The 25951-nt window shown below is 46.2% G+C and overlaps 2 protein-coding genes across 4 annotated transcripts; both read right to left on the minus strand.

Annotated features, from left to right (window-relative positions):
* Positions 1–1650: 1650 nt before the first annotated feature.
* On the minus strand, positions 1651–10285 carry POLR2C (RNA polymerase II subunit C). Its single transcript, XM_036274468.1, has 9 exons — positions 10143–10285; positions 9911–9960; positions 7204–7272; positions 7017–7069; positions 3841–3969; positions 3403–3454; positions 3015–3183; positions 2792–2866; positions 1651–2016 (listed from the first exon to the last, which is right to left on the minus strand). The coding sequence occupies exons 1-9, from the start codon at positions 10226–10228 to the stop codon at positions 1872–1874; spliced, it is 828 nt and encodes a 275-aa protein (XP_036130361.1). The 5' UTR covers positions 10229–10285; the 3' UTR covers positions 1651–1871.
* Positions 10286–12560: 2275 nt separating this feature from the next.
* Positions 12561–25934, minus strand: COQ9 (coenzyme Q9). 3 transcript variants are annotated; one of them, XM_036275952.1, is made up of 10 exons: positions 25850–25934; positions 24281–24449; positions 22522–22657; positions 18032–18174; positions 17678–17762; positions 15917–16021; positions 14308–14463; positions 13920–13973; positions 13297–13342; positions 12610–12629 (listed from the first exon to the last, which is right to left on the minus strand). In XM_036275952.1, exons 1-9 carry the CDS (start codon positions 25923–25925, stop codon positions 13307–13309), a joined length of 960 nt encoding a protein of 319 aa, XP_036131845.1. In that variant the 5' UTR covers positions 25926–25934; the 3' UTR covers positions 12610–12629; positions 13297–13306. The 3 variants fall into 3 exon arrangements, with proteins under 3 accessions (XP_036131841.1, XP_036131845.1, XP_036131842.1); XM_036275948.1 differs by lacking the exon at positions 13297–13342 and having other exon boundaries at positions 12561–12629; XM_036275949.1 differs by lacking the exon at positions 12610–12629 and having other exon boundaries at positions 12644–13342.
* Between the last annotated feature and the right edge of the window lie 17 nt (positions 25935–25951).

Raw genomic sequence — 25951 nt, forward strand, 5'->3', positions numbered from 1 at the left:
ACAGCAGGTGGCTAATCAGTTCCTCTGGGCCTAGTGGCACAGGAAGGACTTATACTGTGCCACTTTGGTGACATCTGGTTGCCACCTCAGGTGAAAATCTGATTTGAAAAAGAAAGTTTCTGCCCAGGCTCCTTCCTGCTTTGTAGGCTGAGAAGATACCCTGTGGGCAGAAGTGCTGGTAACCTCAGCCTGGGCAGGATGGCCAGTCCAGGGGGGAAGGCCGCGGCAGGACTGCTGTGGGGAGCTCCCCTGCCGCCCCCTCTCACTGACCCAGGACAGACAGTGCCCCTGCAGAGGGGCTCCAGTTTGGCCACCCTCTGGCCAGAAAGCACTCAGAAACCAGCCCTGCCGTTTCCTCCTCCCCACATGGTGCTGAGGCTCCCTGCTGAGATGCAATTAAAGCAATTGATTTTCTAGTGCTGGTATTATTGACTACTGGGCAGAAGGGCTATCTTTCTATCCACATCAAACCTTTAGTTGCTTGATTTTTTTTTTAATACTTTAGGGTTCTGATTTGTGGGAACAGAACTTGTTACCTTGATGTAAATAACCACTATTCAAGTTGTGGTGGGGGGATGATAAAGCAGGAGGCTCCTCCAGCAGAGCCCTGCAGCCAGGGAGGTGGCCACTGCCAGCTCAGCTCCAAAGCTGACGCAGGGAATGGCCACCAGAGGAAGAAGCTAGCCTGAAGAGAGCCAGGCCCAAGGCCTTGGAGGGGGAGGCAGAGCTGGCTGGCTCAGCTAGTGGCACGATGACGCATGAAGGAGATTATGTTGTGCTCTTTATTGCCAAAAATAAAAGCTCTACTGTTAATAAATATCCCTTCCTTCTGTGCTGTATCTCTGGTTTTCTCCAGACTCCTCCTGCCAGGCTGCCTAATTAACTGCTTTGGGTATGCTCCTACCTACAGGACTGATGGGTTAAGGCCAGACCTTCATTAAGACCCTTGGCCACCCACTCTCCTCCCCTTCCCATCCCAAACTAAATAAGCAGGTCATTGGCAGTGAAGTCATAAATGATGGAAAGAGAATAAAATACATGGTTTATTTGCAGGGGGTTGGGGAGGGGGCAGCCAGGGTCTAACACTATTCTCTAAGGGTTCTCAAATTAAGGACACTCGGGAATATCAGGGGAGTGTAGGCTGACCCTGGGCAGGGACTGGGTTTGTAGGCAGCCTGAATGAGTCCTAGCACTCAATCCTAACACCAGAAATCTAAGATACAACTATGAAAATACCAATTTTTGGACAGAAAGTAAAAAGCTGAAATGACCAAAAGAGGAGGGTCTAGGTACAGTGGTTTTCAATAGGAAAGTAGTTCGAGCAATACAGGAAAATCAGGAAATGGGGGAGGTCTGGATTCTGGGAAGACGACTGGCAATCAGCAGGCAGAGCCAGGGATGCTGAATGTCCAGTAAGACCGTCCTGCCTCAAATACCAGTGGCACCCCTGGTAATGCCCCTGTGACCAAGCAAGCTGGGATGGGCCTACTCTTCCCCTTTGCTACTCTCTAGTTCAGTGGTTCTCAACCTTCCTAATGCTGCGACCCTTTAATACCGTTCCTCATGTTGTGGTGACCCCCAACCATAAAATTATTTTCGTTGCTACTTCATAACTGTAATTTTGCTACTGTTATGAATCATCATCGGAAATATGTGTTTTCTGATGGTCTTAGGTGACCCCTGTGAAAGGGTCGTTCGACCCACAAAGGGGTGGCAACCCACAGGTTGAGAACCGCTGCCCTAGTTGGTATTGATGGCTTGCCAGAATGTTTAAGTGACAGTTGTCCAGACCCCAGAAGCTAGAAGCCTCAGGAGAGACCTGAAAACAGCTGCTGCTCGGATCCCTTTCTGCTGAAGCAGATGAGCTGCGGCTAGTTTATGGTGAGCACGTCACTCTGGATCTCATGGCTTAACTGGGTCTGTAAGTCACTCAGCTTCTTCTTCAATCCAGACAGGGCTGAAAGGACGATGGTCTCAGGGCGCAGAGAGCCACAGGACTCCACGTTGTAGTAAAACCTGAGGGGAGAGTCCAGTGAGAGCCCTCCCCAAGAGACCAGCTAGCTTGAGCTTCAGCCAGGGCCACCCGATTTTTTTTATCCTCACCCGAGGACATTTTTCCATTTTTTGTTCAGATAGAGAGGGAGGGAAACATCGACATGAAAGGGACACATCGAATGGCTGCCACCCACACAACCCAACCAGAGCCCAAACTGCAACCGAGGTATGTGCCCTTAGTGGGAACCAAACGCAGGTTTCTCTGGACCGCAGGCCGACACTCTAACCACTGAGCCAAACCGGCCAGGGCCACCCTGCCTCCTTTGCGTCTTGCTTGACCCCTTTCCTACCAGGAACTCAACCATGCCCCAGGGTTGACCTCCGTCCTCTTACAAACAGTACTCTTTACACAACCTCAAAGAGGCTATAGCCACCTCAAAAAGATATTGTGAAACCCCTAGAACACTTCCATACAGCTGTATCCCACACAGAGGAGAAAGCAGAACACAGTAAGTGGGTTGCATGGGCCAGCATCTCCATGTTTATCACTAGAAGACTTTAGTCAGTTTCTGGTCCTGGGTTGATCCCTTCTTTGGAGGTTGAAAATCAGAATAGGAACAGCTTGGATAACTGGAGGCCCCTCTTTTTCACAGTGACTAAAAGGGAATGTGTCCAGCTTGGGTTCAGCAGTCATCAGCCCCGGAATGTGAGGGAAACAGTCACCCTGACTCAGAGCCTGCACCCAAACTGTACATTCTTACACACTTTACCTTCTAGTGCTGGCCGGGGCTCTTACCTCTCTGGCTTGCCATTGGGGTCATAGGGAGCCTGTGACTCATCCTCATCCAGCTCTGAGTACTCACTCTTGGGCCTGCGATCAAACATAGGTCAGCCAGCACAGGGCTACTACCGCTGCTTCTGGGCACCTGTGCCAAAGTGAGCCTGCCCATCTCAGTCACAAGGAGCCATGTCCACCCATCCACTGTAACTGCCCGCCGTCATTCCCAGCTGGAACCTACCACTCCTCTGGCTTGGGGTACACTGTGTGCCTCAAGGCATTGTCGGGATCATATTCAAAAGCCACCCCTGCAGTCGGATTCCACTTGGCATGTTCCTTGCCAAAGCCCTTTTTGGCATAGGCTCGAAGTCTCAGCTCCTGGCCCTTTCGCAGCTTGACGATGAGGATGTCTGTGGGGAGAGGCACGGGTCAGCCAAGGGGCCAGGAGAGGCATAGTCCTCCTACATTCTGCCTGGAGTGTCACTGAAGACTACACACATCTAGAAAAACGGACCAAAGGCCAGCTGAGGAGACCAGGCAGCGTGACAGACTGTGTCTGGTCACTGCCTCCTTGCTGTTCCACAAAGCAGCAGGTCAGGTAGACATCTGCACTCACTCCATCCCCTTACCGTCCTGCTCCACGTAGTCATTGGGGTCATTATCTCGGTTCCGGGATGTCACCTGCATGGAGCCCGAACAGAGACATTTATTAGCAGCTCATCTCCCAGTCACTTCTGGCAAGCACTTCCAGATTGAAACCGGCCCAACCAGGGACAGGGTAGCTGGGGACGAGGGGGCAGGAGTGCTTACTAGGACCCAATCTGTGCTGGTGACTACTTCACGGCTCTGTGACAGCCCTCAGTCAAAACAGTACTGTGGTCTTTTAAAAGGGTCCTGGGGTGACGGGACACAGGGCAACAACAATCCTCCGCCCACCCTGGCAGGGGTCCAGAATGAGCACTTCTAGGCACCAAGGGTGAGAGGGAAGAATCCACCCCAGTCTGGCCCACTTGGAGGCAGAAGAAGAGCAAAGGTTCTGGGCAGGGAGGCTGTCCTTAGACACTGACTGGAATGACCCTGGGGCTGTTCGAGATGAGGTCTCGAGACGTGACATGACGAGTCTGGTCTTCATTGCACCGCACATCAAGAGTGAACTCCACTGAGCACTCTGGGCAGAACTCCTCACAAGTGCAGTCCTGAGGCAGGAAGAAAGCAGGAATGAGTCTACAGACAGATGGTGGATCCTGAACCCCCTGCTTCTGATCCCCAGTTCCTTACAGTTCTTCATTTGGAATGGGGCTGACCCATCTTCAGGCCCTTGGGAACTGTATCAATCTGGTAACCTTCTCAAATGCAGGCACTTCCCAGTTTAGAGACAACCCATAGGTGCTGACACCCATGCTTCCTTCCACACCCACCAGCTGTCAGGGCCACTGGGACATGCACTGCTCATATCTCAGCCTGGCCCTGGGAATGCTCTTCCCCAGAGAACCGCACCAATCCTCTAGTTCAGCTTCCCATGAACTAAGTGGACTAGCTCAGGAATGGAATCAGTTAAAATGAAATAAAGAAAACTATTCAAAACAGTACCTTTCAAATTCTAGGCTATTGACCATTATGAAAAATTTCATACATTCACAAAAGCCAAGAAGAGTATAATAGACTGTAACCATCCCTCAGCTTCAAGAATTATCAACAGCTTGCTATTCTTAAAAATCCCATTCCCTGTTAGGTACTATCTGCTACAGTTTAACTTCAGGCAAGAAGTTATTAGAACGTAATCAAGGTTACTGTTCTCCCCTCACACCAGCGAGGAAAATACACCCTGCTTTTGATGTTTTGGAGTCAATGAGGGAGAACCAGAGGCCACACGTGGACAGTCAGCAGTCACACACAGGTGAGGTGGAAAGGTGACCTAGACCTGCAAGACTGACTCATTCTTAGAAATCTAAATGGAAGAATCAAAATGTAATGAAAAATAAAAATAGGAAAAGGCACTCAAACTAAAAAAAAAAAAAAGTATGACAGGAGGAGTCTGGAGTCTAGTCGAGATATAAAGACTAAAGAGGTAGAACAACCAAATGCAATATATAAATCTTACTGAATCACATACCTACAAACAAAAAACAATGAAGGACATTTTGGGGGACAACTAGGAAAATTTGAATATGGACTGGACATAGTTATTACAAATTGGTGCTGATTTTCTTAGGCATGTTAACAATGTGGTTTTTTGGGAAAATATCACTATTCTTTGGACATGCACGCTGAAGTAGGCAGGGGAAGGGTCACGTACCTGAGACTTTCTTCCAAATAGTTCATATATATATATATGTACACACACACATACATACATATATACATATGTGCAAATGTAGCAAAATATTAACAATTGGTGACTAAAGGTCAAAAGTAAATGGGAATTTATTATTCTGTTTCTTCAACTTTTCTGTAGATGTTCAGAAAAGCAAAAAAAAAAAGACTATATCATCTTTCAGGAAATGTAACACTAGAAAAAGTTTAATGAAAAGAATTGCTAGGGGACTCAGTGAGGGAAAAAGGAGAAACATCTGTAACAAAAATAATTTTAAAAAAAAGTCAGAGTTTGCAAACAATGAATATAGAGGAAGGTATAAAGGGAACTATTAATATAACAGAGTGCAGATTATCTCGTGGTGTACTGACTTCATGAGTGATGAAGTACAGGATGAAAAGCATTTGTTATTGCAGCTAATCATGGAAAATAAACTCGAAGGAACACTTAGTCAAGTAGATTTTACTCCAGCCTCTTACACTGTCCTCTGACATCATGGATGAAGCCCCCTTTGCTATATTTTTTGAATGATTTATCTTCTCAGCAAAATTTGATGGTATGTTTATTCTGTATTTCTTTTTTAATGTTTTTATTGATGCTAGAGAGAGAGAGTGAGGGGGAGACAGAGAGAAACATGGATCATGAGAGAGAAATCATGCCGCCTGCATGCCCCCAATTGGGGATTGATCCCACAACCCAGGCATGTACCCTGACCTAGAGTAAAACCAGTGACATCTTTGTACAGGGGATGATGCTCAACCAACTGAGCCACACTGGCCAGGGCTATTTCTTATGCCAATTAGTTTTTGTTTCATGATCATTGATTTTATTTTATTTTACTTTCCATTGCCTATTCTTATTCCAATAGTCCCTGCTTACAATCCTATCTTTTATGTAAACGGTGTCCCCCAAAAATGTATACAGGAGGTCTGTAGATTCTATTACATTTTGAAATTAAAATGTATTTTAATAAACAACAACAACAACAAAAAAGAATTGCTAGGCCACAGGACATTCATTATCTTTAAGCAAGATATTGCCAAACTCCTCTTCAACTGGCTATACACCTGTCCCCACCAATATCTGTGATTTCTTAAAAACAAAAATTTGGCAATGTGAAGCAAATATGGAAAAATGTTAAAATGTGACAAGTTGTTTGGTGGGAGCATGAGTATGTGTTATATTAGCTCCAAACTTCACTTGAATAGTTCTTTGAAACTATGTATATTTGTAGGACATATCAAATTGGCCACCATAAAAATGGCATGCCCTTGGGAAGTAGAAGATGGGCTAATTCAGGACCATCCAAATCCATCAAGAGGGAACAGTCTCAAGCTATTACGTAATGCAGTCCTGATGAAGGGATGCAGGTAACCTATCCTGTCCTATTTTCTCCCTAGTCTGAGGCCTGCCAGCCTATCATGGAAGGGTAAACACAGCCCTGGAGGAAGGGGGCCAGGTTTAACAGCATCACCTATGGGATGAGTCACAAGTCTGGCAGACACTATGACAGTTCCTCCGGTACTGCTCTATGGGACAGTTCTCACTCCCTCTCCTGTCCTCCCCCCTCCCCAACCTTCTGTTGACTCCCTTTAGCCTCTTAGGTCCCTGTCACTAGGAAGAGATGCTCTGGAAAGCAGAATCTGAACAGATCAGACTCTGAAATGAATCAGCTTTCCTGTTTGGTATACACGGGCATTCTGGTGTATACCCCCTCTTGTGTGACTGGCTAAAGAGACTCCCTGATGCCCTGTGAGACTAATCAATCTGAGGCCCATCAAAACCAAGGACCAATGCCTGCCTTGGGCTCTAAACAACATCACCATATTGTCTTTCTAAAGGCTAGAAGCAAGATGTCAGGAAAATCCTTCTGAGAACTGAAGTCCCCCGCCTCCCCTGCCCCACGTTCCACCCAATCACCCAGCATACCCGGGAGTACTGCAACTTGTCCACAATGTCATCACTAGTAAGGGGGATTAATCCTGGAAGACACGGAAAAGCACTTTTAAGAAGGCCAAGCCAAAAGGAGAACCCAGAAGTCCCCTTGGAAGTGAGGCTTCCTCTCTGACACCAGGCACAGCCCCCTTCCTTTCACCTTCCCACACCCAGCACTTACCAAGCCTATGAGCAATGAACTCGTCGTGAAGGACTGAGGAATTGGCATCAATCTGAACCCAGTCAATGGCTAAAAAGTGAAGGAAGCAGACATGGAGCTTAGCCATCAAATTTACCTAAAAGGCTTAGAGCCATGGTTGGCAAGATTTAGTAATCATCTGATACTTCTAAATTATAGAGGCCTGGGCCAGGATGCCAGACTCTGATTCACACAGCTCTAGAATATGAACCAGGAACCTGCATTTTAACAAAAACCACATACACCACACTCTCCTTCCCTACTCAGGAGGGTTTAATGCAGAGGATTCCCTGTATGACAGAAAAAAACAATGACTTAAAGAATAGTACAGATAGTACATGCTCCTTAGAGCAGGAACATGCTTTTTTGAGCTGAGTATTTCTGTGGGAAGCAATTATATTTGCTAATCATGCCAACACCACATCCAAGAACATAAACTATTTGGGTATTTAAATCTTAGGGAAAACCTCAGAGGAAAGTAACACAGACTTCGAGTCCACATCTCATTTTATGGTATAATGACCAGATTATCCTTTATTAATACCTCATTATCACTCAATCAACCAATGTTTACAGAATTCCCTTAAATTTTTTTTCCTTTATTGATTTTTAGAGAGAGAGAGGAAGTGACAGGAAGACAGAGATAGAAACATCAATGAGAGAGAACATTGATTGGTCACCTCCTGCACGCCCCCCATTAGGAATCAGGCTCACAACTTGTGCATGTGCCCAGACCGGGAATTGAACTGGCGACCTCTTGCTGCATGGGTCGATGCTCAACCACTGAGCCACATCGGCCAGACTACAGAATTCCTTTAATTGGCAAGGTATATACTAAAAGTATAAAATTCAATCCCTACCAGCAATGAGCTAATTAGGAGGGGAAGGACTATGTGCTCACACACACTTGGCTTAGGTACACATTCATTCATTCGTTCGTTACCTTTGTGTAAACAAATTCATAAAGCAAATGGCATTGGAGCCCACCTGCCAAATAAGGGGTGTGGACACTAGAAATGGAGGTCAGGAGGACCAGACACAGCCAGGCCCCAGCCTGCATTGTTCTACGGTTCCTCTTGCTTCCCTCAACCAAAGTTAAATAAGGACCATAAGCCAGCCTTTTCTGACTCTGCCCCTTTATGATCCCTGCCCTTTCCTCTGGCATGCTATTACCCTCTCCAGTGCAGGTTAAAATCCTCTGAGCCTCCACAATATAGATGCAGTTACTCCCTCCCTGTAAGCTCTTCCCTCACAAAATTCTATCCAGACTTCTCTTAAGACTTTTGTCATATTGTGTCTTGTGTTACATTTATGCATGTCTTGTTTCTACCTCAAGCTTTGAAAATTCCTTGGGACGAGGTCTTGAGATGTCTTAACTTTTGTATTCCTCGCTGTAGCCTAGAACGCAGAAGGTTCTCAATTATTTGCAGAACTGAATTTTGTGGGAAATGTGATATTTACATTTGGAATGTTAAGGCTGCATCATAAAGTACAACTCCCTTGCCTAGCCAGTGTGGCTCAGTAGGTTGAGCGTTGTCCTGTACACCAAGAGGTCACTGGTTTGATTCCCATTGGGGCACATGCCTGGGTTGCAGGCTGGATCCCTAGTAGGGGGCGTGCAGGAGGCAGCTGATCGATGTTTCTCTCACCGATATTTCTCTCTCTCCCTCTCCCCTCCCCTCTCTCAAATCAATAAAAAATATATATATTTTTAAGAAGTACAACTCCTTCATTTCACTCATGATGAAACTGAGGCCCAGAGACATGGAGTGATTAGGCAGAGGGAGGACCAGCACACCAAGCTCTGAGTTGAAGTGACTCGAGGTGCAGGTGATGGATAAACTACAATGTCCTCCTGTTTACCAATTATTTGACCTGCTCATTTCCTTAGGAGTCGGCACACCTGCTGCAGCAGATGACTTATGTTTCTTATTTTTTTCCTAACCCAAACTCTCTAAGCTGACACTCAGAAAATATTTGTAGAACTGTATATTTGTAAATGCGCAAAATACCTGTAGCATCACGCTGGAACTACAGCAAAAACAGATCTTCCCTCCTCTAAGCTCCAACAACACTGGGGCTCTGCTTCTCCTGAACTACTGGAACATGGCTACCTTGCATTAGTGCTGTCTGTGGACTCTTCTTTCCCCTGCAAGTTCACTGTGGGCTCCATGAGTGCAAGACCCCTGCACTATGCAGCTCTGCATTCCCAGTGCCCAGCCACCGCCTGTACTTGTATGTTCCATAAACGCAGCTGAAGAAATATTCATAAAAAGACACCTACTGGCACTGAACACTCCCGGAACGCAAGGCACTTAATAGCGATGACCTCACTTAATCCTTGTTATCCCCCTCACACGTACTAGCTTCCCAAAGTTAGAGGAAACTACAGTCCACAGTTTAAAAACTTGCCCAAGTTTCACAGACACAAGAAGTGAAAACAGTACTCGAACCAAGTTCGCAGACTCCTGCACCCACGCTCTCTTACCAAGGTGGACTTAAGTGTGAGTGGCCCGAGGGAGCCAGGGAGGTGGCTGTTTCCTCAGACACCCCCCCCCCGCCCCTGCCCCGCCCCAACCGAGGACTGGAGGTAGAAGCCCCAGGTGTGTGTGGTGGTGGGAGTCCGGGGGCTTGGTTGAGTCTAGGGGGAATCCGTGGTCCTGCCTACCAGGAGGCGGGGGTCGCTTACCTATTATGGGTACTTCAGCGATGAAGACCCTTCGAATAGAATTGGCCACCCTGAGGGATGAAAACCAAGCTGAGTGAGGGCACCGCAGCCTCGACATGCCGATCCCGCGTCCCCAGGCTCCCAAAGTGAAAGCCATGGCACAGGGGCCTGCAGACACCACCTCGCCCCCCGCGTCCCTGGGCTTGAAGCCCGGCGCTCCAGAGCCGCCGCGCGCTCCCTTCAGCAGCCTTACGCTAGGTCCGTATTCTCGATGATGAACTTGACATTCTCGTCGGTAAGCTCCGTGATCCGCACGGTGGGCTGGTTGGCATACGGCATCGCGCCCCGCCGGCCGGACAGCCTCCGGCGTCAGCTCCGCGGCGCGCCGCGGCACCGGAAGTTGCCGGAAGTCGGTGAGTGCGGCCACCGCCGCCTCTTCGGAAGCGCTCCCACAGCGCCATCTGTTGCTCGGAGGCCGGGACTGCTCGGGGCCCGCTGTTTTCTAGCCACCATTTGTTTTATTTATTTTTGTTTGTTTTCCTTTGATTTTAGAGAGAGATAGGAAGTGAGAGGGAGAGAGAGGTAGAAACATCAATGACAGACAACATGGACTGGCCACCTCCTGCATGCCTCACACTGGGAATTGGGCCCACAACCTGGGCATGTGCCCTGACTGGGAATCGAACCAGCGACCTCTTGGTGCATGGGTCGACTCTCAACCACTGAGCCACATCGGCCAGACATCCACCACTTGTTTTAAATGCACCAGGTTTGACCACTTTGGATGGTGATTTAGTAAAACATGCATACATCCTTTTTTTTCTTTATTGATTTTTAAAGAGAGAGGAAGGGAGAGGGAGAGAGAGATACATCGATGAGAGAGAACATCAACTGGCCACCTCCTGCATGTCCCCCACTGGGGATCAGGCCCACAACCTGGGCATGTTCTCTGATCAGGAATCGAATCTTCAACCTCTTGGTGCATAGGTCAATGCTCAACCACTGAGCCACACGCGCTAGGCATACATACATCCTTGACTCAACAATAACACTTTCAAGAATTCACTCTGTAGAAATACTTAAAGTTGTAAGCAAAATGCATTTACAGGGACCATCACTGCAACATGGTTTGTAACACTGAAAAATAAACAAAAGTAATTATCCATTGAGAGACCTGGTGAAATATACAAACACAGGAATACTATGACGTCTTTAAAAAGAATGAAGTTTGGCCCGGCTGTTATGCTTCAGTGGATTGAGCGTGGTCCCATGGACTGAGAGGTCCAGGTTCAATTCCTGGTCAGGGCACATGCCTGAGTTGCAGCTTGATCCCCAGTGGGGAGTGTGCATCATGAGGCAGCTGATTTATGTTTCTCTTTCACATCGATGTTTCCCTCTCTCTCTTCCTTTCTAAAAAAAAAAATCAATAAAAATATATTTAAAAAAATAAAAAGAATGAAGTTTGTACATTTTGGAGAAACAAAAGTATACTTTAGGTAAAATATATTTGAATGGTAGGTATGTACCCTTTCCCTTTCAAGCCTAGATCATGTATTTCTCAACCTGCAGGAAGATACAATGCTCTTTAAAGCATCATCTGTAGTTCTGTGTAGCTGCACTGGGTGGGAGGGGAAGTTTTCATCTCTGCATTCTCAGTGCCAGCCAGTGTGTGTCTCATTGGGTGAATACTCAATAAAAAAATGACCAAAATTCCCTGAACAGCCTGGAGAGGTTTGAATGGGCCTCAAAAAGGTGGCAGCTGCTCCCACAGTAAAAAGAGGCCCTAAAATAGAACTTGGGAGGGGAGGCTCCATTTAGTGGGCAGAAGAGTAATTAGAAGAGATGAAGAGGAACTTGTGTTAGCAAGGAGTGACACATCTTCCTGAGATAGAGAAGGCAGCAATTGTCTGCTGAGCCAGAGAGATGCTATTAAGGATAAAGGAAAGAATGGAATAAAATTTGGAATAGCTACCACAGGGAACCTGACAAGGTGTTGAGATAAAAAGAATTAGACAGGTGCCAAAAGAGACCAGTGGAAGGCCTGCCAAAAGACATAAAAAATTCGTTAGCTTGTGACTTCCCCCAATATTCAATTGACTTAGGTAGAAGCAGAAGACACATGCTATGGACGGAATTATGTCTGCTTAAAATCTCGAAGTTCTAACTTTTATTGTGATATCTGAAGTTCTTTGGGAGGTCATGAGTGTAGAACCTTCATATCAGTGCCCTTACAAGAATAGGAAGAGTCAACAGTACTTTCTCTGCCCTGTGAGAACACAAATAGAAGAAGGCAGCCATCTGCAAGTCAGGAAGAAAGCCCTCATCAGGAGCCAAACTGCCTGGCACCTTGATCTTGGACTTCCCAGCCTCCAGAGCTGTGAGAAATAAATGTCTAATTTTTAAGCCACCCAATCTGTGGTATTTTGTTATAGCAGCCTGAGTTGGCCAATACAAGAGTTAACCAGACTTGCAAAGGGAGAGGCCAAGGAAATTATTAAAGCTAAGGATTGAAATGATTAGCAAAAGACAAGAGCAGCCAAAGGATGCTGAGGGGGATGGCCCCTATCACTCACTTTTTACTGATGGGAAGTCTGGGCCCAGAGATGAAGAGCTGTCATATTGCCCATTAGTATTAGGCAGCACCAGAACCAGAACTCCAGTCACTTGACTGCAAGCCTCAAGCTTTTCACAACACTGCTCTCTCTGGGGTCTTGGATACCTGCCATGGTCTGTATGAAAACTACACAACAGGAAACTGATTCAAACATATTTATTATTATTTTTATAGACTCTAAGTTCACTAATAATCCTGCCACACACACTGGTGTAATGCAACACCAGGCCTGACACCCCAGCTCTGGCTGGGCTGTGAACCACTGTCCAGTAGGCACCAGTCTCAGGTGGGCAGCTTTCTGAGGGGGTCCCAGGTACAGTATCTCAGGATGCTGGAGAGGAAATGGCTGCAAGGAATGCCTCTGGTTACAAGTGCCTGTGCTGTGGATCAGCTGCCACTTGGGGTAGCTTCAGATTCTCTGACTCTGACTTGGGAGTCCCAGAGAGCATTTCTAGGAGAATTAAGATATGATCAAGGTGCCCGTGAGACCATGACAGGGACGTGCTGGGTTTCTGTGGCTTGAATACTTGGATGAGAGCCATTTTTCAATCACACAGCTGCAATGCAGAAAGGCATCAGGAAGCCAGGCTTGGTACTAGGAACTGAAGAAGTGGCCCAGTCCCAAGCTACAACTGTATCATCAAGTGCCCTATGGTTCTCTGGTGGCTGTGGTAGTGACTTAGGAGTCCTTTAGTGTTTCCCCATTAAACCCTGTCCTGTGGATGGCACTTTGTACTTTTCAATGTCCTTTAAATATATTCGCAGGTTTTCTTCTGGGCACTCTAGCTCATACCTCTTCTTGTTCACCGGCGCTGGTTTAGACCTGTCAGATTCTTGAGCTGATAAAGGGACAGAAACAGAGAGAGTGCTGAGGCCTTGCCCTACCCCAGGACTCCAATGGGAAAGATAAGGATTTTCAAGGCAGCACACGTGGCTACGATACATAGATCAGCTAGTAAAAAATTAAAAGGTGAGATATTTGGAATCAAGAGACTGAGACTGAACCACTGTCAGTCTCATTACTAGCTTTCCAGTATAAGGCTACAAAACTACTTGGGGTGAGTGATACATTAAATAAGCAGCACAGGCCCTGGCCGGTTTGGCTCAGCAGTTAGAGCATTGGCCCGCGGACCAGAGAGTCCCAGGGTGGGTTCCCGCTAAGGGCACGGGCACATACCTCGGTTGCAGTTTGTCCTCAGCCCCGGCTGAGATTGTGTGGGTGGCAACCAGTTGATGTGTCTCTCTCACATCTATGTTTCTCTCTCTCTCTTCCTCCCTCCCGCTCTATCTGAAGATAAATGCAAAAATGTCCTTGGATGAGGATAAAAAAAAAAAACACTTAAAAAAATAAATAAATAAGGAGCACAGGACCAGAATGGGATGGGGGAGGGCAGGGATGAGCTAGGAAGTACTCACCGTGACTGCTGCACCCATGAGTCCTTGCACCAGTGCCTCTCCAGTGGACTTCACCTAGAAGGAGTCAAGAGTCAGGTTTTCTTAAGCACCCCCACAACAAGCTCAAAGGAAAGACAGGACAAACCAGCAGGTCTATTAGTTCCAACAGGTAGAGCCAAGAGGGCCTGTGTATTGGAGGAAGAGCCTATAGATAACACAACACAAATGGGCAAAGTGTGGCTCTTGGGGAAGGGCTGGTATAAAAAGAACTAGCCAGGCCCCCTGAGAGGGCCCTCAGGACTGTCAGCTAAGGCCAAAGGGCAGCAAGAGAACAAACAGTGCCCAACTATGACCTGAGGAGGATGGTGTGCCTAGCAAGGAGGCTTCCTAAATGGCTAGCCCCCACTACCTGCTTGGCAGTGTGGCCCATGTTCATTGCATCGTTAATCCGGTTTTCCAAGAAGCGCCAAGTGTCCTCGAAGTCTGGGGAGGAGTCCTGCATCATCACCAGCTCTGTTGTGTTGTAGATGGCAGCCAGCACAGCTCGGCGGGTGTACCAGTTGAACTGCAAAGAAACCCACCCAGGCAGGTGGGTCACCACTATTGCTGTGGAGGGCTGGGGGCAACTGGGGGTGATTTCTACCCAAAGCCATTGGCACTCATGGACTTCCTCCTGATTTCTTTTTCCTCACAGATACATATGGCCCTCTGGACAACACTACTGTTTCCAAACGTGGCTGTGCATTAGAATGACCTGGGAGATTAAAACTGCAGGCTCCCACCCTGGCTGGATGGCTCAGCTGGTTGGGGGTTGGTTCAATTCCTGATCAGAGCACATACCAAGGTTTCGGGTTCTATTCCCATTCAGGGAACATATGGAAGGCAAGAGCAATGTTTCTCTCTCACATCGATGTCTCTCTCTCTCTTAAGAATCAATAAACACATATCCTTGGTGAGGATTTAAAAAAAAAAAAAAAAGCAAGCTCCTAGGCCTAACCTCTTAAGAGTTTGGAGTCAGGGGGTTTGAAGTAAGTGCCAGGAGTCTTGATGTTTACTAAGCATCTCAGGTGACTTTGCTACATCTGGTCCTTTTTGGAACTGCTGGTGAAAAGAATAAGTTTTAGGACATCTGAGTCCCAGGGAGGCTCTGCAATCAGCCAGTTGTGACCAAACCTTGGTGTGTTCACTAGAAAAGTGATGGCTGAGACAGAACCATGGACAGATTAGAACATCTAGGAAAAGCTGAGAGAGCAAGTCCTTTAGCGACTCCAACTGTCCTGGCAAACTGTCCTTCAGAACACTAGCTCAGCTGCTTTGTGTTTTATTCTTTTAATTTCTTTGCCTTCTAATTTCATTTTGCTACCATCTCTGTTGCTGCTATATTCCCACAGGGTATGTTTATTAAAGCACTATGTTAGAACTGTGGTAGGAGTATCTCCTTGCCTCCCTAGTCTGGATATTAATTTCTTTTTATGAAGGTATACTTTTAAAAAATTTTCCTAAACAGAAATAAATATCATTAACAAGTTACATTCTTTCCTGTGCCTGTTTAAAGGCTTATTGATCTCTTAGCAAAGCAGGCCAAGATTGGCTTGGTGTGGGAGTTTCTTTTTAAAGCAATGGTATCTCCATGGCATTAAAAAAAATCAGTCTCATGGAAGTAATACACTGAGAAATTCTGCTGCAGAATCTACATTTTAGGAGACTGCCAGGAAATGGATTATAAAATGGTAACCCAATTATAAGGCCCTCTGACGTCTTGTGTCACCACTATACAGGTCGGAAGGAATGACCACTGGTTTGTGGCTGGAGCACTGGTTCCTTAATGAAGACGACCTAGATTCCACTGTGGCTTGTTGAGGGCCCTCCCTCATACCTCAGCCTCTCCTTACCAGGATGGGAATGATGCTACAGGCCCCATGAAGGGCTTTACAATCAAAGAAATTTCACCAGCTTCTTGAAGAAATGCTTAACCCAGGCTTTTCCCCATATCCTGTGGGCCTGCAGAAAGCACTCACATCAGTGGACTGGTCCCCAGCGTAATGCCACATGTCGTCCACCATGCTGGTGAGCAGGCTCAGGCTAGATGGGATATTGTGAGGGAGCATGAGGATGCTGAGGGCCTGCGGAGAGAATGAGAGAGAGAGATAGGTATAGCACACAGGTGAAAACAGTGCATAGGTGGCTGGTGCTTCACCTCTCCACTGAGGTATGTAAGGGGGCCTGCCCAGCTCTCATTCTGAGACCCACCTCTCCACCCCCACCTGGCAGCCAATAACCCTGACCACAGCTGATAGGAGCCAGGGGCTGATCCTACCCTCCTGGCCTGGTCTGAGTACTGAGAGCAAGAATGGAGGAGGTCACATGGAGGAAGCAGCAGAAATAGGAGGGGAATAAAGAGGTAGTTTCTGGGTCCAAATTTTAGGCCACTTCCAGGGCCCAGTAACATTCCTGCTCTTGGTGTCCCATTGCAACCTCAATGAATTCCTCCCCACATTCTTTTTTTGTTGCTTAACTCAAGTGATTATTACCTGAAACCCTGAAACCAAATCCTTCAACTAATACAAGCAATGGCACAACCCAGAGACTCCTCCATTAGCCAACATCAACTCCTGACAGTACAAGGTTTTGTCACTTTACCACTGTAAAATCCTCGGCTGGGGTCTATGGGATTTGGACAGAAAGGTCCTGGATTAGCTAGAAAGTTTTCTCCTAGTGAAGGAGCCCAGAAGGAAATGTGCTGAATCAGCAGACAGCCAGGGCCTAATGCACTGTTTTATCACTTGAACTGTGAGATGGAATGAGTCAAGGCCACAGGTCTGAATATCAAGTGTGGCAAGTACAGGCAGGGGGCAGACTCGACTCTCGGCTATACTCCCTTCACACCCAGCCTGCGGTGTTCAAGTGTCTGTCAACTGACTGACTGAAATTATGTGATCAATAGTGTCCCGGCTAGGTGGAGGACACCAGATGATCTCTGTGTTCCTCTCATTTCTGATGTGCTTTGACTTTACTTTCCTAACTGAGAGAATGGCCCACACTGTGACATGCTTTGAAACACAAAAAAAGAAGCTTCAGAAAAGGGAAGAAAAGCTCTTGGAATGAATACTCCAATTCTTTTTTTTTTTTTTTTTTTATCCTCACCTGAGGATATTTTTCCATTTTTTGTACAGATAGAATGGGAGGGAGAGAGAGGAAGGGAGAGAGAGTGAGAAACATCGATGTGAAGGGACACATCGAGTGGCTGCCACCCGCACGACCAACCAGGGCCGGGAACAAACTGCAACCGAAGTACGTGCCCTTAGCGGGAACCGAACCCGGGTCTCTCCGGACCACAGGCCGACGCTCTAACCGCTGAGCCAAACTGGCCAGGGCTGAATACTCCAATTCTTAAGCATCACACTGACAATTTGAAAAGAAGTCCAGTCCTCTGAGATATAGAAAACAATAGGCATGTTAATGACAATGGCCAATACACTCTGCTGACTTTTCTAACCTCCTTTATGGATTCCTCCTCACTGAAGACCTGCAGGCACACTTGGACCACTCAGACCCCACCCAGGATGTGATCCAGTACCCAGGCCACTTACATCACCAGGAACTGAGACACAGAGGGCTCCAAGTCACTCTCTTTGGCACCCCCCAAATCTGAAACCTAGCTCTGCCAAGTGCACGGAACATCCCTGGGTCTGTGGAGACAGTGAGCTAACATCTGAAAGGTGCTGACAGTTATCAATCTGAATACATGTTGCCCTGGGGCCTGGATATGGACTCTGTACCCGGGGCCAGTGCTGAATGTACGGGATCAGCATTCTCAGTCTGGTTTCTACTGCATCCCTCAGGAACTGGTCTGTCTTCCTCTTCCTGGAAAGGGAAAAGAAAACAGTGTGTCTCTGGGTCAAAGGCATGGGCTCAGTGCTAGCCTAGGGAGGAGGGTCTGGCTAGCTCCAGACGCTGGCCTGACTACAGCTGTCAGAGCCAGGTGTCTGCCTGTCAGTCCCATCGAAGTAGCAGGACTGCTCAATACTGCTCTCTTCTGGCGCTGCTTGGATTGGCCTCCTGGGGACAGCCAGTGGGGCCTGAGTCACCAGAGCCTTAGCTGCCACCCTGAGTTATAGTGCCATAGGACTTACTCTGCCTGGCTCAGCTGTACCAGCTTCTGCTCCTCTTCCAGCACCTGGGTGAGCCGAGCGTTGCACTGGGTCACAAAATGCAGAATCAGTTCACTGCCATCATTCCCAAACATGCTGGCTGCCGCACTGGAGAGACCTAGAGACTACAGAGGGGAGAGGGAAAACAGAACGGTGGCTGTAAGTGGACATGTGTTGCCTGTTCATCACTGAAGCCCCTTCTAGTAACAGCAGCTTCATTTCCAGAGGGCTACCCCATTCTTCATTCTTGATCTATGAGACTTGGGTGAAGCTAACCACACTCCACCAAGCTCCCTGGTGTGTTGCAAAGCATGGGACACAGACTTGGATGATGGGAGTTCACAGCGCCATCTCAGAGATGTGCACATGACCAAATCCAGGCCTTGAGAGACCACCTTGGGACTTTTGCTAGTCTGATGGGAAAGAGGGGCTCTCTTTCCATTGGGTCTGCCGAGCCATTCTTAGTCCTGCATGGGATGCCCCTGCTGAGAATGGAGGTCAGAGAGGAAATCAAAGCAGATATGCTGGAAAGAGAGTTCCCAGCTTCACAATCTAAGAACACTGCCCAAGCTACTTCCAGGCTTTTCTATTACTAAACGAGCCAAAACATTCCCTTTCTTGCTTGAGTCAGTTGGAGTTGAGCTATGACACTTGTAACCTGGAGTCCTAATACAAAAAGGGGCTCAGGAAGAGCACTCACAACTCTCTCCCTCACCAATTCACTTAACTTAAATCGCTTGGAAACTAGGTCTCCCAGTTGTTTAAAAAAAAAAAAAAAACAACAAAGCTTTTCTTAATGAGTTGTCGAGAAGTTATTAATGATGTCACAAAAATCACTTGCTACTCCCGATACACAGCAATCCCCGAGCATCTACTGGAGGCAGAACCCTGACAGAAGTAGACAGAAAAGAAATGAAAAAGAAAAACATTAACTTGAAATTCCCACCACTGGGAGTGGGGAAAGTGCCTCTCTTCTGGTGGAAGTGACTGCCCTTTTGGAGGGCAATCTAGCAATATTCACATCAACATCAGAGCTGAGCAGCATCCACACGACAGTGATTGTGCCCTTACTATGTGCACCTAGTAGGTGGATATCATCATCACCCACATTGTACAGATGAGGAAACTCAGGCCCAAAGCTCTTAAACAGTAGGCTATACCGCCTCTAATGTGTGTGTAACAGGAACATCCAAAATACACAAATGCTCTGGCCGGTTACTGAGTTATTATCTCAGCTCCAAAGCTGCCCTTCATTATCTGCTTTGTGATGCAGGGGCTGGGGCTCTGCAAACCACATTTCTGGCTCTCTATTAGGGTCTCTAGAGGATGGAGGGAGACCATGAGGCTGCAGGAGGAAGAAGGGGCTTTCTTCTTCCTGCTGATTTGTCTCCTAGTGGTTGTGTGATGCAATGTTTACAGTTTTCCCAACACTTGCAGAACTAGTTCATTAAGTAACCATCCTCTCCCTGCCCACCCACCTGCTCCACTCCATCCTCCCCCAAGAGGTGGGGTGCTAGCCCCAGGGGACCCTTCCTCCCTACTTAGAGACCTCAGTACCAGCTGCTCCTGAGAGGTCTGAGTGTCACCTCCACAGTGACTCTCCTGCAAACTTCTAGTTTTAATAATTCCAACTCCTCCCTTTGTTCCCTAGCCCTTGGGATGGGAGCTACTTCCTGCAGTCACTACCTCCATAGCATCTTGGTGTTCTTTCTATCCTCTCAGTTCCCGGCTTACCCACTCTATACCGAGTTGACAATTCTTTATTGTTATTATTATTGTGAACTTATTAAATTCTCTCTATTGGAATAACTGGTGTAGTTTCTGTCTCCTTGGATACACTCTCTGAAACAGCAACTCTACTCCGAATTTGTCCTAAAGAAACCAACCAGAAATGTACTTTAAAATGTCATGCAAATAGGTTGATAATACTAAAAAATTGGAAACCCAAATGTCTACCAATTTATTTCAAATGAATAAAATAGGTATTGTGCAGCCACTGTAAGTGGAAATATGCAGAGTGAAAAAAGCTGGTTAACCACAGAATATTCAGCATAATCAGATTTTTCTTAACAATCCTGGTACATTCTGTCCTCTACTGGTTTCACAACTTTCTGTAATAATTCTTTCAAACTTTCTCTGCTTCTTCCCAACCTGTGTCTCTTTCCACTTTCTCCTAACTTCAGGTTCATACATCACAGAGAACACAGAAGCCATCTCCTAGACACTTCCTTACTGTTCTTCTAGAAACAAAACCTGCAGCTTTTCTCCAGCCCTAACGCATCTAGCTCCAGTCCTTCCACCTGTTTTTCAGATCTCGTAATTCTTTCCTTCAAGGAACCTCATACTTATTTTTTTGTTTTATCCTCACTGGAGGACATTTTTGCATTTATCTTCAGATAGAGCGGGAGGGAGAAAGGAAGGAAGAGAGAGAGAGAAACATTGATGTGAGAGAGACACATCAAGTTGTTGCCACCCACATGACCCCAACTGGGGCCGGGGACAACTTGCAACCAAGGTACGTGCCCTTAGCGGGAACTGAACCCAGGACTTTCCAGTCTGCGAGCTGACTGACGCTCTAACCGATGAGCCAAACAGGCCAGGGCAAGGAACTTCATACTTTTTATTTTGCCACTTTCTCTTATTTCTTCACCTCACCCTTTTTTGTGCACTCTCCCATCAGTGTCCAGACATGCTTGAACTCCATCCATTTCCCCTGCTTGGTGTACACTCGCTTTCTTCCACCCTTCACAGCCAAACGCCTCTCCACTTCCTGACCTTCTACTCATTCCTCAAACCCCCTTCAATTATTTCTGTCCAGGTACTTCCCCAGTTGGCTGCTGCTACAGTAACCAATGTCCAGTTACTTAATCCACATTCTCCTGCTTTGTCTCAGACATCAGGCTACTCTATCTCAGCCTTCTTTGCCAGCTCATCCTGTTCTACCCCACCCTTAAATGTCAGAGTTCCTTGAGGGCCTACATTTCTCTCTCTTTTCACATTATTATATGCTGGCACATTCACATTACCTAGGCAATCTCATCCCTTCTATGGTTTAATTACTATACACACACACACATATACACACTTACATATACATGTATGTATGTGTGTGTATATATATGTATATATACACATCCCAAACATACTCTAGTCCAGATAGTTCATTTTTGCATGCTTAAGTCTTCCATTGGTTGACCCAAAGACCCCTCATACTCAACAAAGCTCAAAACTGTACCCATGCTTCCCCAAACCTTGTCCTCTTCCAGTGACCCTAATCTGAGAAAACAGTGCCAACACGTACTCACACAGGCATACTGGCAACTCTGGTGCCTTCTTGTCACTCCCTCCTATGCCATTTTATCACCGAATCTACCTACTTGTCCCCACGTTCACTGCCATTGTTCTAGGCCAGAAAACCCTCATTTATCCTGGATTACTGGCAGCAGCCCCCAATGACTCTCTCTGCCTCCAATCCATTTTTCATCCAGCACCCAAAATGAGGATTTTCAAATGTCAAATTTAATCCTAGATCTTCAATTTTTAATCCTCACCCGAGCATATTTTCCCATTTATCTCAGATAGACAGGGAGGAAGAAAGAGAGAGAGAGAGAGAAAAACATCGATATGAAAGATACACATAGGCTGGCTGCCTTCCACACAACCCCGACCAGGGCCATGGTACATGTCCTTGACGGAAATCGAACTCGAGACTCATTGGTCTGCGGGCCGACACTCTAACTGCTAAGCCAAACCTGCCAGGGCGATCTTCCTGGGAGTTTCCAAACACTGTATTTCATCATCTAAGATGCACATATTTTTCATTTTAAACAATCAGTGTGAATCGTACAACTGATGATGCGTCAGAGTTTAAAGGCAGTGTTTTTCTTTTTTAGTGATGCATAAAACAATGTTGCTTCTTACAACCAGTGGCATCTTAGAGTCAAAGAAATATGGTAGTTTTTATCATAGACAATTCTTTAATGGGCTACCTTTACAATCTAACTCCCAAGAACCAACTCCATCTTATATTCTTTTTATATTAAAAAAAAATAGTTTAGCCCTGGCTGGTTTAGCTTAGCGGTTAGAGCGTCAGCCTGCAGACCAATGAGTCGATTCTGGTCAAGGGCATGTACCTCGGTTGCGGTTCATCCCCAGCCCTAGTTGGGTCATGTGGGAGGCAACCAGTCAATGTGTCTCTCTCACATCGATGTTTCTCTTTCTCCCTCTCTCTCTTCCTCCCACTCTATCTGATGATATATGGTAAAATATCTTCAGGTGAGGATTAAAAAAAAAAGTTTAAAAATGAATCTATTTCCACCTTATTGGGAAAGAAACTCCCGCCAAAACAGAAAATCTTAGAGGGTGAGGGGTTCCAAGCTGGGTTGGAAGATGCATGAGGCCTCTGCTTTGGCTGATGTTAACTCCCTCCTGGCTGATCTTAGTCAGGCTGCCCTAGTCGCACCTATACACACCTGGGCTCCTTCTGCGATTGCCTCTGCTGTCCATCCATGGGCAGGCACGAACTCCAGGGCTGCTGTTAGGATGCGGTGCTGCAGCTGCTCCTCACTCTCATGGTCCTCCTCCTCCTCACCACCCTGGTCTGTGTACCTGAGACCCAAATCCAAGAGAGATATGGGGACAGAGCCCAGAACACCTCATCTCACTGCCTGCCCCCTCACATGCAAAATAAGTTTGACCAGAAACCATAACTCTGTGACTCCTCTAAGCACACACTGATAGGACATTTACTTTTGTGTCAGTATCGGTATTGCAATGCCAACACAGTAGAAATTATATCATCCTTCCCCTCCCATATGGTCACTAAGAGAAGGGTAGCAGTGAGAGAGGAGGTCATACAATAAGAAGATACCTGCTCCTACAGCTCCCCATATTTCCCTGTTTACAGCCTTTAGCAGTTTCTTTATCTGTATCTGCACCAGATGGCAATTCCATGAGTTCCAAAACAATGGTTATATTATTTACAGAGCCTCACACAAAGCAGATCCTCAAAAAATATTTGTTGAACTGAAATGAAAAGTACTGTAATCAGGAGACCAGAAAAATGACTGGGAATACTCTAATTTCAGAGCTAAAGGAACTTCTCAGTGGTGGAGGATTGAGAAGAAAAAATAACCAATGAAAATTTAAATTATTATTACATTTCTGGAGGGCACTATGGCCCCACATAGGTAATGAAATGCTACACGTGCATATCCTTTGAATCAGTGCTCCCATTGTTGAATCACACACTTCATCAAAATTATTTTTCATATCAGTGAAGGAAATCTAAATATTCATCAATAAAAGATAGGTTAAATAAACTCTGGTACCCCCTTTTGCTGAAATATTATGTAATTATTAAAATAATACAGACTGTGAAAAGACATTAAAATGTACTACTGAGTGCAAAAACAGGTTCTGGAACAGCAAATATAGTGTAATTAATCTTTATTATTATTATTTTTAATCTTTAACCAAGGATATGTTTTTATTGATTTGAGAGAGAGAGAGAGATCAATGTGAGAGAGAAACATCGATTGGTTGCCTCCCATATGCACCCTGACCAGGGATCAAACCTGCAACCTGGGTATGTGCCCTGGCTGGGAATTGAACCCATGACTCTTTGGTGCATGGGACAATTCTCCAACCAACAGAGCCACAGCACTAATGTAATTAATCATTATTATATACATAGGTTTATATATGAAATATGCTTAGAGAAACGTCTAAAGGATGTTAACAAGAATATTAGCAGTTATTTCTGGGTTTGTGATTTATGGTAATTTTTGCTTTATTTTTGTGAACTTCTTTGTATCCTTTAGATGTTTTACAATGTACAGGCACCATTTTCATTAAAAAACAATAGGTTCCACCCAGCTGGTGTGGCTCAATGGTCTGAGTGTCATCCCATGGACTAAGAAGTCCCAGTTCCATTCCTGGTCAGGGCACATGCTCAGATTGCAGGTTTGATCCCCAGTGGTGGGGCGTGCAGGAGGCAGCCAATCAGTGTTTCTCTCTCATACTGACATTTCTATCTTTCCCTTCTACTCTCTCTAAAAAAATCAATAAAAACTTATTTAAAACAAAACAAAAAAACCCCCAATAGGTTCCTTCCAAAGATAGTCTTGAAAACGATGCAAGGTGGGAAGAATAGAGAAGAGAAGAAGGCGAACAGATACACCCAAGCATGCAAAGTGGCCAGAAATGAGTGGTGTGGGTTCCAGTGCCTACCTGGGGGGTGGACGAGAAAACTCTGGATTGGGTTCTTCTGCCTCCTGTGTCTCAGAATGTTGCTGAGAAAAAGAGGGAGGAGGTTGCTGCTTCTGCTCATTTGAAGACCTCAGCTGCAGGGCTGAAGCATAGAAGGCACGGTGCACCAGGGCTGGTCGGCAGTGGGCCACTGGAATAGAAACTGGACTGATAAGTCAGGGACACTTACCAGAGAAGACCCTTTGAGACCTAGAGTCATATAAGGAATGGGGAAGAGGAAAAGAGGGCAGAGTTCCCTCCAGAATCACTTATCCAACTGATGGGTCTCAGGCAAAAATCATGGGTATGATTTTTGGCAACCTTGAGACATGATGTGGAGACAAAAATTTGAGCCAGAAAACAGAAGACCGGGCTGCTAGGCCTATTTCTATCATTTGTTAGCTGTGTGGTAATGGGCAAACCATTTCATCCCAGTGAGCATGACTTTAAAATATGCAAATTATTTTAAAAAATAAAGCAAAATATGCAAATTAAGAAGTCTCTATTACTCAATGGAATTGAGGCTGAAACAAAAAGTGAAAGTGACTTGAAAATGTTTCATATTTATATATCATGGCAAGAGAATTGGACTAGAAATTAGGTCTGAATACTGACTCCCTAGTGTTTATATTGTGACAATCTGCTCTTTCATCTGCAATATTGCAACATCTCATTTAGTTTGGAGTTTTGTATAAGAATAAAAAAAGGACACTCACTTAAAAAAAAAAAAATCTATAGATCAACTCAGGGAACAATAATTTAAAAAAACAACAATACAGCACAATATGTGTAAAAATAACAGCTCTATAGAAAAAATGGGGTGAATATTCATAAAACTTTAAAAAGGACAGGAGGATCCAAAGAAACACTGAGGAACCACTGTGATTTACGAGATTTTAGGTGAAATGCAGAATGTTTATTATTTTATTAGCTACATATTTTTGTTAATGTGTCAATGCATACATTCTATTTACAGAAAGTAACACCGGTTTTCCATTTATGGTAGTGATACAAAGTTTCCTTTTTTAAGTAAACGTCTATATTTTTAGGCACTCAGACGTACAAACAAAAATAATGCCGATATAGTGGCAAAGGTGGTACAAGGGTATCACAGAATTATTGACGTGTCGAGGAAATGACTAACAAAAAACAGTATACTAGGTGCTCTCTGCGGCTGTCTCTAACTCTGTCCCTCAGTGTTCCTGGCCCAGGGGCTTCGCAAGGGAGTGATGAGACTGGGTCAGAGCTCTGCAACCCACGAGCTGTGTGACCTTGGGCACCCACAGACCTCTCTGGGGCTCCGTTAAGCCTATTAAATGGGAGTGACAGGCCTTGCTCTGCCGCTCTGGGCCTTCACATCTGTTGACCGAGGGCAGAAGCCAGCCAGATGGCCCGTTCAATCCCGGGACGCCGGCGGCTCCGCGCCCGTGTCCTTCACCTCACCTTGCTCCCGAGCCGCCACCACGGCCTCTTCCGCCCCGCACCCGGCCCAGGTCTGCCTCGCGCCCTCTCCCCGCTCCACCCTGCTCCCCGGCTCGGCTGCCCCCTCACCGGGCAGGCACCGCAGCTGCAGGACCCTCCAGCCCGCCCGGCCGAGAGCACCAGACACTGCCACCGCCGCCGCCATCTTGGAAGCGGGCACGCCTCCGACGG

Source organism: Molossus molossus, unplaced genomic scaffold (assembly GCF_014108415.1).
Source record: "Molossus molossus isolate mMolMol1 unplaced genomic scaffold, mMolMol1.p scaffold_m16_p_21, whole genome shotgun sequence".
NCBI classification, from domain to species: Eukaryota; Metazoa; Chordata; class Mammalia; order Chiroptera; family Molossidae; genus Molossus; species Molossus molossus.